This window comes from Pelodiscus sinensis, chromosome 1 (genome assembly GCF_052426305.1).
Source record: "Pelodiscus sinensis isolate ZL-2025 chromosome 1, ASM5242630v1, whole genome shotgun sequence".
NCBI lineage: Eukaryota > Metazoa > Chordata > Testudines > Trionychidae > Pelodiscus > Pelodiscus sinensis.
Window position 1 is genome coordinate 326263572 of NC_143052.1, and position 13275 is coordinate 326276846.

General features: G+C 42.4%; 1 protein-coding gene across 2 annotated transcripts in view; it reads right to left on the reverse strand.

The window, feature by feature from the left end:
- TRPC6 (transient receptor potential cation channel subfamily C member 6) overlaps positions 1 to 13275 on the reverse strand; it is a 158128-nt gene that overhangs the window by 61630 nt on the left and 83223 nt on the right. For both annotated transcript variants that reach the window (XM_075919281.2, XM_075919280.2), the window contains exon 2: positions 7744 to 8518. In XM_075919281.2, the coding sequence (XP_075775396.1) occupies positions 7744 to 8518 (775 nt within the window). The remainder of the gene's footprint in view (positions 1 to 7743; positions 8519 to 13275) is intronic.

Consider the following 13275-nt stretch of genomic DNA (forward strand, 5'->3'; position numbering starts at 1 on the left):
CTAGTGGCAGAAACAGAGTAGAATTTTGGAATACTGTTCCTGTTTTTGCAATATCCAATTTATATAATTTGAAGGTATAGTCAAGGATAACGGGTATCAGAATAGAGATGTAAAATATAAATATTAATTAAGATTGTAACAAAGGATCTACAGGCCTCAGGCAGGTAACATATTTATTTTAACCAAATTAATCTTTAGGATTCAGAATAAATTAGAATAAGTAAATTAATAATAATCCCACTGAATGTGTCTGTAATAGGGTGTTGTTTTTAAAACAACTAATGAGTTTGCTTAATAAGGGCTATACATAGACAGACACCACAAGATGACCATATGTGGTGAAATCCCTGTCAATGAGTTTGAATTCTTCTTATCACATCAAGCTAATTCTGTGTTTTCTTTCTTTTCCCTATTACACTATCCTGATGTGCTCTGATGAAGTTAACATATAAACTATGCACTCAGGCTCTTCCCGGACCAGACTACCCAGGTACAGACCTTGTGCTTTTGAGATGTGTGAAGGAGTGAAGAAAAGATGGCCCAGCACCTCAAGCATTAAACAAAGCCTCTGGGCCCAGATAGCCCTGCCCTGCTTTACCTACAGTCAATACCAAAGCTATGCCTACACTGCATTTGTTTTCCGGAAAAAGATATGCAAATTGAGAACTGCAATTTGCATACCTTTTTCCTCTTGTTTTTTCAGAAGAGGCTTTTCCAACATTTGGCCTGTCTACATGGGGCCAAATGTGGAAAAACCTCCTCTTTCGGAAGATCCTTTATTCCTCATAAAATGAGGAATACAGGGACGCCGAAAGAACACGCCAGCTTTTTCGGAAACTGTTCTGAAAAAGCAAATGCGTTCCCTGGATGTGGCAGAGTTTTTCCAGGATACCTCTGGTATTCCAGGAAAACTCTTCAGTCTAGATATACCCCAAGTCTGGAGGGGGAGGAAAAGGAAGGAGCCTGATTCAGTTTGGGGCTGACTAGAGAGGAAGCAGGAGCTTGGTCCGGTGGTTTGAGGGACTGAACTGGAGCCTGCCAGCCCAGCAGCCATGGGAGCAAGTAAGTCCATATTCCCCACCCCTCTCAGCAAAAGAGAAACACCAACTAAGGGAAATCTGGACTCCTGGGGCTATGCCCCATACTTAAGGACTTGGGTAAGGAGCAGTCTGGAGCCCCTGGGCCAGGAACAAGGAGGGGAAAGGAGGCCAGCTTCTCCCCTTTCCATCCTACATATTGAATAATCTAGCCACTAGGCCAGTGGTCACCAACCAGTAGATCTTAGAACCTTTGACGGGTGATCCTGACAGGTTTGACCAGGAGGCTGTCAAGTACCGACATTTCATTTGCCCCTCTCAGCACTGTCATGCTTCTCTGTCCTTTGGGTTGCCAGGTGTCTGATTTTTTACTGGACAGTCCAGTATTTGCACCATCTGTTCGGTAGAAAAAATCCCGGCTGGGTGCCTGGTGGGGAAGCCTGGTGGAGGCGGGGGCCACAATTGGCACTAGGAGCCTGTGGTCACGTGCAAAAGCTGGGGGGGGGGGGCAGGGGCAGGGACTGGGACTCCCAGCCACTCCTCCCACCCGGCTTCTGCACGTGCCCAGTGGCAAATTGCGGCCCTGCCTCTCAGCTGGGAGCCTCTGGTTGCCTGCAGAAGCTGGGTGGGAGGAGTGGCTCCCAGCCCCTCCCTTCACCCCCACCTGGCTTCTACTAGAAATTCGAGGGAGTGCCTGCCGGGGGCGTGGCCCCTTGGACTCCGGCTGCAGTCAATGGCTGCACCCCTCCACCCGCTGCCAACTCTGCTTCCCACTCTCCTTCCTCTGGGCTCCCCCTCCTCCCGTCCAGCCCCGCAGCCCCCCAAGCTCTGCTTCCTGTCCCCTGCTTCCTCCCGGCTAGCCCTGCAGCCTCCAGACCCCCTCCAGACACCTCTGCTTCCTGCCCCACCCCCCTCCTGGCCTGTCCCTCCCCTGCCCATGATCAAGTGTGTCCGGGTTTTTGGCAGGGTCTACCTGGTAACCCTACCTGCCCTCTGCCTTGGAGGTGCCCCTCACCCCTGGGAGCCTCCTGCTTGCTTTGCAGGGCATGGGATGCTGGTATCAGGGTGTCACTCCCTCCACCCTGTACCCCATCTTCACAGAGCAGAGGGGGACAGGGATAGAGAGAGTTTACTGGCTGCTTCTGGGAGTGGTATAGGGCCAGGGTAGGGGTGAGCCTGCCTTAGCCTCCTACACCACCAAGCAGGAGCCACCTGTGGTAAGCGGTTCTCAGCTGGAGCCCACATTCTCAACCCCAGTCCCAGTCCTGAACCTTTCCTGCACATCAAGCTCCTGCCCCCAGCCTGATAAAAGTGAGTGAGAATGGGGGAGGGAGGATGGAGTGAGAATGGGTGGGAAAGAAAGGGGGTCAAGGATGTTTGGGTTTCAGGTAGATCCTGGATTGCACTTAAATTCAAAGGTGATCTCATGTTTAAAAAAGGTTGGAGACCACTGCACTAGGCCATCTGGCCTCTCGGGACCCAGTCACAAGATGTTTACTGAGAAACACCATCCATCAACTTTGATGTCTTTAGTGATTTTTCTAATCATTCATAAAAGGATTAAATAAACTTTGTATTGTCTCCAGTTAAAACAATACTCCATGCCTTTTTACTATGTTAAATTTTCCTTTATGTGGTACTTTTATTAACACTCATTCCACCCATTACAAGTATTCATCATGCTCCCACTTTTTATTTTTCTCTATTCACTTCTTCTCCTTTTAATCCTTCCTACTCTAATACCTGACATCTGGGAGTACTCTGGCAGGCATGTGACTAATTATCACTGCTGTAAATTCAGGGGTCTGTATTCTCTAAACTCTGTCATTCCCCAAACCTATAGGCCCAATCTGAGCCATCCTTGTCTACAGTATGGTTTGAGACAACCACCCTGGACCCTGTGCTAGTGAGGGGCCTAGTGCCAGAAGCAGGAATTGGGGGTAAGGAGCAGGAAACAAAGCAACCTGGTCCCAACTGACTCCACTCCCCCAACACCCAGTGCCATTGCTCAAGGGAAGGGTTTTGGGAAAAGGGGTGGGTGTGCCCCTGGCACTCACCAGCAGCGTAGTGACATGCCTGGTAACCAGTGAAGTGGGCTGCAGCTGGGTTGCTCTGCTTCCCACTGCTGCTGGTGAGTGCAGGGGAGGACCTGACCCCTACTGCCACTGCCAGACCCCCTGCTAATGCCCCAGGCCGTATCACTCATGCTAGGGGATTTGGGGGAAGATGTGGACTTTAACAGGCTTCAACAAAAAACTAGATACATTCATGGAGGTTAGGTCCATCAATACTTATTACCTAGAATGGGTAGGAATGGTGTGCCTAGCCTCTGTTTATAAGCGTTTGGAAATGGATGACAGGAGAGGGATCACTTGATGATTACCTGTTCTGTTAATTCCTTCTGGTGCATCTGGCATTGGCCACTGTTGGAAGACAGGATACTGGGCTAGATGGATCTTTGGTCTGACTCAGTATGGCCTTCCTTATGTTCTCATATGGATTGGGGGCAGAACATCCACAGGAAGAGGTGGGACAGGAGTGGGGCCTGAGCAAGGGGGGGTTGTCCTGGGCCCTGTTCCTCCTCCCCTCCCCCGGTTTGTCCTGGGCTCAATGCTTGATATTCCTTTATAATACCAGAACAACAGTTTGTTACTTGGGTAGATTAGCCTGATGAGTGTATCCCCGTTTCACATTTAATTTAAATCAGGTATTTGTTCCAATAGTGCAAAAAAAAAAAAAGGCTAAACACAAACATTTTAAAATAACGAGTAGTTCTGTAGCACCTTAGAGACTAGCAAAAAACATATATACTGTATAGTATCTGAAGATGAGGAAGTGGATTTTGGTCACAAAAGCTCATGATACTATATATATATATTCGTTAGTCTCCTAAAGTGCTACAGGACCACTCATTTTTTTAAAGTTACAGATTGACACGGCAACCCCTTTGAGATTTTTAAATAATGTCATCTAAGTCTAGGCATCTGAAATCTGTCATAAAGTGGCAAAGAAAGTGTATACTTAATCTGGATGTGGAAAGCAGATTAACCCATTTTATGAAGCTTCACGGGGTAGCCAAGTTAGTCTGTTACAGAAAAAAAACAACAAATGATCTGGTAGCCCATTATAGACTTAACAAAACATATAGATAGTATCATGAGCTTTCATGGGCACAGCCCACTTCTTCAGATGACCGGATGAGTTTGGGATATGTACACCCAAAATAAATAAGAGAGGGGAAGGGGAGGAGGAGGAAAGAAAAAGAGAGGGAAGTGGGAGACAGAACATCAGTAAGTATCTGAAAATTGGATAGTTAAACTGAAGCAGATAAAAATCAAAGTCAATAAATAGACTCCCATGTCAGGAAGGATACAATACAGAGAGCTGTTTACACCTATTGCACAGAGAGCCTCCACTATGCTATGCACTGGCTATAGATGAAACCCTCAGGTAAGTGCAGAAGCAGCACAAGCGTGCTGATGGCCTGTATCCTTTAAAAAAAAAAAAAAAAAAAAAAAAGCTACCGTGTTTAGCCCTAGTGCATAGCAGCTCTCTTACTGGCGGCAGGTTTTCCCTCCAAATAATGGTTTGAAATAGCACACCTTCGCCAGGATAAATATTCATGAATGTTCAAAGATTTTTAGTCTATTGTTTATTTAGAGGACGATAATTGTAAATCAACTGCCTGTATGTGTAAGGCTGACAGAAATTGCTTGCAAATTTAGCATAGACTTAACCTCTCTGTACAATTCCCAATCTGGAAAAGGGAGATAATAGTATTTCTCTATCTCTGAGGAGTGGTGAGAGAATAAATGCGCTGAAAATTGTGAGATGTTCAGAACTGTAATTATGGAGGTCATATGAAAATCAAAGTTAGACAGAAATTCAGATTTAAGATTGATACTCTGTGCTTGTTTTCTTCATGCAACAAAGGGACTGTGTCTACACTGGCATGAATTTCCGGAAATGCTTAAAATGGAATACTATTCCGTTTTCAGTTTTTCCGGAAAGGAGCGTCTACATTGGCAGGCTGCTTTTCCGGAAAAGCCCTTTTTCCGGAAAAGCGTGCGTGGCCAATGTAGACGCGCTTTTCTGGAAAAGAGCCCCGATCGCCATTTTCGTGATCGGGGCTTTTTTCCGGAAAAGACTACTGGGCTGTCTACACTGGCCCTTTTCTGGAACAGTGTTCCCGAATAAGGACTTATGCCCGAGCAGGAGCAGAATAGTTTTTCCGGAATAGCGGCTGATTTTGTACAGTAGAGCGTCGTTGCTTTTCCGGAAATTCAAGGGCCAGTGTAGACAGCTCGCAGCTTATTCCGGAAAAGCGGCTGATTTTCCGGAATAAGTGGCCCAGTGTAGACACAGCCTGAGTGAAAATGGAAACATGAGAGACAAACTTCACATTCTATAGCAATTAACTATTTGTGCCAAATAGTAACACACCTACATTTGTTTAAAATATTCCACTACTACCTCATCAAGTATAAAACAGAATCCTGCTCTGTCTTTTTTGGCTAAAGAGGATTTTGGTATTAAAGAGGAATCCTGTTAATGTCATAATAGCACTGACTCACAAATGTCTCTGTCAAGACTGCAGAATATATTTATTTTGGACAATGTTCATCACATATAATTTATAACTCTATGAACACTCAGGTAACAGCTTGGTGGTAGAGCATATGATTTAGAAGAAAGGAAAGGCTGGCTAACACTCATTTTAAAAGAGCCAAACTGTGGAATGTTGCTCATCTAGCCACATGTTGAAGAGTGGGTTTAAATGCCTTTCAGCAAATTTTGAAAAGTTCTGAACTACTTAAACTAAGCCAGAACTGGCTGCTCAGCCTGGAACACAAACTTTTCCATATTGACTTCCTCTAAATCCAGTCACATTGGTCTTAATGTAGCAGTGAATTTAACAGGATGAGTTTATGATGAATAAGGAAGGATTTTTCTATTCATTGACTTCATTGAGACCAGAATTAGATATAGTGTGTGTTGTTGACACATACCCACTTGTTTGACCTTACTGACAACAAAAACAGGAGCAAAACTTACAAACTCAATATGCTTCCTCACAAGACATGCTGTTCCTAAGCTTTCTGTGCAGAACCTCCTCTATTCCAATCTCTAGTTCCCTCTCCCCCAGAGATGTCGAACTTTCTTATAACCCAGCTGGAGCTCAGGAGAATCACTTACCAGCATTCATGAGGAGTAATTAATATAATTGAGATGTAACCCCTCTCTACCCTATATATATGGGCTGTGTCTACATTGGCAAGATTTAGTGGCCACTTTTGCGCAAAATCTTGCCGCCTGTATACACTGGCCACGAGTATTTGCGCAAGAACACTGATGTTCGACTGTATGAAATCAGTGCTTCTTGCGCAAATACTCTGACTCTCCCACTCAGGAATAAGCCCTCTTGCACAAGTATTCTTGTGCAAGAGGCCAGTGTAGACAGGTAACATCAATTTCTTGCTCAAGAAAGCCCAAGGGCTAAAATGCGCAAATCTTTTGCGCAAAGGCACATGCCAGTATAGACGCTCTCTTACTCAAATACTCTAATGCAAAAACTCTTGCGTTTAGAGTATTTGCACTAAATCTTGTCAGTCTAGCCGTAGCCATGGAGTTTGCCAGGGCCTGGAGCAGCACACTAGGCCTCTAAGGAAACCTTTTCAGAACAACTCCAAATATAATGGCTATCAGAATCCCCTGATCTCAATTCTAAACATTCTTGGTCTCCGGGATGGAGACAGAAGGACATAGAAACCATTACTGAGGCCCAGTGAGAGGGCAGCTTGACTCAGATAGACAGAGATAGTTTAGTTTCAGTTTTTGGTTTGAAAGCAGGGAGACAGGGAGCTCAGCACAGGGAAACCCTAGCAAACTCCCAGTGGCATCAAAGGAAATTCTTGCATAGCTGTGAGGTCTAGATGCTTGGGCCACACCAATCCATCCCTGCAATGACCAGCCTCCCGCAAAGAGAGATCTGACCCAGAGCCTGCTACTGAAAATCAGAAGTGACCGCAGTAGGATTCTAGAGCAGGAAACAATGAAGTTGGTGGGAGTCATTAGAGGACCTACAAAGGGGTGAAGATAAAGTAAGAGAATATTTTTGCATAAGCCAGACAATACTTCAATGCTGCACTACACTGTCTAGATGATCAGTTTCCTAACACTGAAGCAACTTACTTTCCCTTCTGTGCAGGCTCAGTGGGCCAGAGTATAGTGGGGTAAAGCCAAGGCTGTGCTCATTTCCCACCTTTGCTTGACTAGCTCCCACACACCTGAACAGGAAGGGGAATAGCAGTTCAATGCAATCATTTCACTCCCTACCCTATCAATTGCAATACTGGTAACCCACAAAGGGCAATAAGCTGACTCCTAGGTATTGAAGATATCAGTCCACAAAACAGGTATAAGTTACTTCACTTTGCCCTACCAATGCATGATGATAGCCCTGTCCCTGAATGACCACTTCTAGAGGTCAGAAGGTAGCTGAATCTCCATGTTCCTTCGATATCAGTCAACTGTCAAAGAGAATGTGAGTGACACATCAAGTTCTGGTGGTCTGCACCATCCATTCTTACCATTAGCATTCCACATTGTTTCTCATTATTATTCTGGAAGAAGCAGGGATGGGGACAGCACATTAACTGACTTCTCTAATTCTGTACAAATCAGAACCTGTTGACCATACACTTACCTTGAATTCTTTTTCAATGTTTGCAAGCACAGCCAGCTCATTGCTAAGTTCTAAGGCAGTCAATACTGGGTCTTCACTGGACAAGGAAAGGTAGGCAGGGCTTGCCAGACCTTTGTAGGCATTGATTCTGGACCTAGAATGGCTGAAAGAGTCATGCTTTTGCTTTTGATTGCACTCACTGCATTTGCAGAAATAGTCATGCGGCCTTTCTATGCGAGCACCTTTTCTCAGAAGTGTGTGGACAATTTCATACTCATGACAATGAGCAGCCAGAATGATTGGAGTAACATCATGAGAGAACCGGGTTCCATCCTCATCGTATGCATAGAAGTCATCATGCTGGAATTCTGATTGGCTGGGACTTAATGCAAGTCTCTTGCCTTCAGCAAAGGCAGGATGATTTAGGATGGCTTCCACTATCCGAACATAACCTTTACTAATAGCCAAGAGCAAAGCATCCCCAACCCGGGACAGGTTCAACTTCTTTAGTAAAAGTTCTGTAATCTCCAAATGCTCATTGGCAACTGCGAGCTGCAAAGCATTCTGTCCCATGTAGTCCACACAGTTCACATTTAGTGATGTACATTCTTCTAACATTTTACGAATCACAGGAATATTCCCATATTCTGCTGCATCCAAAAAACGCTCCTCATCAAGAGAAAGGCTAGTAGAACGATCATTAAACATGTACGCTGGTCCTCGATTGGCCAGCCTTCTGCCCTTTTCCCGGAGTATGGTCTGTCGACGAAGTGCTAGCCTATTCTCAGTACCTCGACTGCATAGAAAGAGAGAGATCGTTAATGCTTTCATATGTAAAAAGATGTGTATTTTAACTTACCTACTAAGAGGACACAAAAGCACTCATACAAAAAGAAATTCTGATCAGTTATCCACTGTGCACTTTTTAATACAGAAGTGATACATTTATTACTCTCTACTTCAGTGAAGGGGCTGTAGTTTACTAGTATCTCAAGACCAAGCATATTTTCCTGACATCACCCACGGTTATCAGATCTGAAGTTAGAAAGAGAAACTGAGCCAAACTCTACTCTCAGCTACGCCAGTGTAAATATGGAGTAATGACTGTAAAGAAAGTGTATTTTCTCCAGGTTGGGAACCATGGTCTTTCTTTCCAGGACTTTCCATTATTTGCTTTTATACTGCAGATATCAGGCACACATCTCATCGTTTTACAAGACTGAGACTCATCATTCCCTGTCCCATATTTTTCTCATATATTGGTTGGTCAGCAAAGTGGGTAACATCAAAATATCTTGGGCATGCTGAGACCTCACATCCCTGCTGCCAACTTGTAGACAAGAAGTGGTGGTTCAGAAGCCAGAGGAGGTACATGAGGAATGATGGTGGTCTCTTACCAGGACAGGTGACAACTTGTGTGTGTGTGAATCCTTGCACTTATCACCCTAAGCAGGGCTTAGGCACAAGGGTCCCATGTTAATATGTAGATAGTATACTGCTTCTACCCAGTGCTAACTGATTTCATCTGCTCTCATTCTTTTGGTTACTACTTACTACATTAATAATTCCCTAATCTCTTTGCTCTGATTTCTTCCCCTCCATTCATTCTTGCTTTGATTTCTACTGATTCAAAACACTATATAAGAGTTCAGTATATATTATTATTTTTACTATCTGATGCTCTTTCTTTAACATCTATTCTGGAATATCCAATTGCCAATTCAACCTGAACCTGGTAGAAACTGAATCTTTCTGTTAAGTCTTGACACTTCCCTCCTTCACCATCCTCTCAATTATTTTGGCTCAAATTGCTGATGTCATATTAATCTCTCCAACACTCAGGTTGCCATGAAATCATGCCACCTTCTCCTTCTTCTATTCCCACTGTTAAAATCTTAGTCCCTTGCTTGGCACTTTCTCTTGTCTTGACTACTGAAATGTGAAGTGAAACATTTTGAACACTTGGGGTTGGCAATACTACATTTGTTGAGAACAACTCTATTTTTGCAGTGATTGCTCACTATAAAATACGTCCCATTTTCATTAACAAGAAAATTAAAAAATGCAATCTGGAAAAATTAAGCTTTTAACCCCCTACAGAAATTTATTTTCAAATTGACTTCTTCTTCTAGATTACACTGCTAGTATGCAACATCCACTAACATTTTATGCTTCTTTTGTTTTCTTTTTCTGTTGTTGATCAATGGCACTGTGATGGCTTTTTAAATATTTTATTTCTTCCTTACACATTTTCATAAAATATTTCAGGTTGCAACAAAGCAATATAGACAGTATTCCTGAGCAGTGTTTCCTCTAAGTTGGGTGGCAGCACAGCTTCATAGGTGATTAATCAGCCCCACCCAGTTGAAGGCTCAGGACTCCACGCACAGAGCTGAGAACTGGGTGGCACTGAATAATCACCTGTGAAGCTGTGCAACCATTGTGCTCAGAAGGAACACTGGGCTCATCTAGATAATGCTAGAGTGTCGAAAGAGGATATACAAATTCCATGGGAGCTTTCGAAAGTGAAAGTAGTTTAGACGCGGCTTTTTTGGTGACCCCTCCGCCCCCGTTTTTCAAAAAGCCACATAAACCTCATTTTTTGAGGAAGAGCGGCTTCTCAAAAAAGGGGGACCTCACCAAAAAAGACACAAACTACTTTCACTTTTGAAAGCTTTGCTTTAGAAAGTGAGATCGGAAGAAGATATGCAAATTCCCGTGGAATTTGCATATCCTCTTTCGACTCTCTAGCATAGTCTAGATGGGCCCACTGTTCCTTAGATATTGTTTACTCATGCTGGACATAAACTCGGATGCTAAGCAAGACATGACAAATACAAATCCTACCTCTTAAACTAGAAATAAAAACATTATCATAAAAGGGGAGGAAAAAACTTAGACCATTTATGTAACTACAGTTCCTATACAGCTTCTCTTCTGATCTGTCTTATCCAGAAATACAAATCTTTTCCAGCATTGTATTTCTTCCAATTTACCCACCAGTCTATAGATAGAACAGTTTCCCAAAACATGTCATGCCTAGAGACCACAACACAGGCTATTAACCAAAGAATACAAACAAAGGGGTCCAATTATAATATTATTGATGACATTTAAGGATATGAATATGTGTTCATACAAGGGAAAAAGAGAGTTACAATTCCCTCTATGACTTTACATGGACTACATGACAATGGGCTCAGACACAATAGAGAAAACAGGGCAAATTATCTTAGAGTTAAAATAAAGCATAACCAAAATTACTGGTTGAAAAATTTCTGTTGAAATTTTGTTTGACAGAAAAAGGACTTATTAATCTAAATAGCAATTTTGGTGAGAAACATAATTTTTAACTAACTTTTTAACTTTTCTTAAATCCACAACTTGCCAGTGAAAATGTTGTGGATTGGAGGCAATGTTTTTCATTTCTTCAAAAGCTTCCTTCTCCCTCCACCTCCCACCAAAAACAATCAAAGAAAAAATCCATGCAAACAATTTATTATTTATGTAGAATTTTTCACAGGCAAAAACTAAGCTAAGGGTACATCTACACTGCACAGCTATCCCGCGTCTACATGAGCAGCCTGTGATTTCAAAATATTTTTTGAAATAATGGGCACTCTATTTCACCATCCCAGTAAACCTCATTGCACAAGGGTTAAGAGACGTCTCGAAATAGCACATTGTCAAAATTTGGTGCTTTATAGATGCACCAAATTTCAAAAGAAGCTATTTTGAAATAGATTTGAAATAAGATACACAATTTGCATAGCACCAATTGCATATCTTATTTCGAGTTTAAGGTGTTGTGTAGGGTTCTTTTCTTAGGGTGTACCCTAGGAAAAGAAAGATGTTTGAAAAATAATAGAATCAGGAAGAAGTTTCAGGATTTGGCAAGAACATACATATTGTGAAGGAGGAAAAGAGGAGGCAATAGAAATAAGAATACAGTAATAAGAAGAAAAACACAAGTAACATTTAACTTCTGTAGCCCTTGAGACTGTTAGCCTAAGGAGAAGAAGGATAATGGAATTGCCAACTATAGTAAAGAATGTTGAAACAGGACAAGGGGAGAGATGAAAGATTTAATTTTAGAAATGCCATGTACAGCAGTACAGCCAAAGAGATTTCTGAGAGAAAATAGTATGTCACATGTGTAAGCCTAGGCAAAAAGGGTGAGGAGTCAAGAGCATAAAGGTAGAATTGTGAATGATGCAGACAGGACTGGTAGCTGAAACAATGTGAATGGATGAGATTGTCCTGCGAAAGAACAGCAAGACAAGAAGCAAATGTTGAGAGGATTCAGACTACCAAGGGACAATGAGAGAGAAGAGAGGTGCCACTTAGAATGATAAAAAAGATCAGAGAAGCCAGGAGAGCAAGGTGTAAGATGAAACCACAACATAGCCCATGGATTTGCTTGGTGTACTTTTGTGACCTTGGAAATAGCAGGAGCTGGAGCAGAAAGTGCCAAAGAAAATGATAGAAAGGAGAAAATCTAGACAAGACTCCAGAATTTTAAGAGACAAGGAGAGGAAACAGACATGGTGGTGGTTGGAGGACAGTAAATGAGGTCTTCCTCCATTGCCACACTGCCTAGCAGAAAAAACACTGAAAGTATAGGAGATGGTCTCTCAGCTCAAAGTATAGGAGATGGTCTCCCAGCTCACAGTTCCTGGGCCATTATTAATGGCTCAGCCCCAGCAACTCCAGGGCAGGAATGTGCTCATTTCAGATGAAATCTTTGAAGAATTTAACTGCAATACTGTAAGATGTCTCCCCTGAGCATGTGCAAACTGAGATTTTAAAGAGATTTATATCTGAGCCAAATCTAAACAAATTTTCAGGAATTTTATTCCTAGGATGTCCCACTGCAAAATTTCATATCTCTAAGTCAGAAGGATGGAAATATTAGTGATTTGGTTGTAAGAATTTTTAAACATCTAAAAATGAACCTATTTTCCCTTAAACCAATTCTCAAAAATGGTGGACCTTGTTGAGCTTAGATTTTCCAAAACCAATTCAGTCTGAGGCAGACATCTGGCATGCAAGATTTCAGATCAAACAGTTAAGTTTGGCAAGCGTATAAATACTTGAAAACAGGCTCTTATCATGGAAAATGTGGGTGAATCTGAACTATAGGTGGCACTACCAGCTCATTTGATAATAATGTTATAGTTAATAATTGGGATAAAGGGGCAATGACAGGGTTAGGGCGAGACAGTAGTCGGGGTTATTATAATTCAGATTAAATAGATGGTAGCATTAAGAAGGAGGAAAATTCCAGTCATCTAGTATCAATTTCATTTGTAAATGTATTATTTTAAACCTTGAGTTTATAAACACATCACTGATTAAGTAATATTTTATTTTTGTAAAGTAAGAATCATAGACATGTACGGCTGGAAGGGACATCAAGAAATCACATAATTATAGAACACTAGAACTGGAAGGGACCTCAAGAGGTCATCGGGTCCAGTCCCCTACCCTCATGGCAGGACCAAGTATCATTTTTGATCATCCCTCATCCAACCTGCTCTTAAACATCTCCAG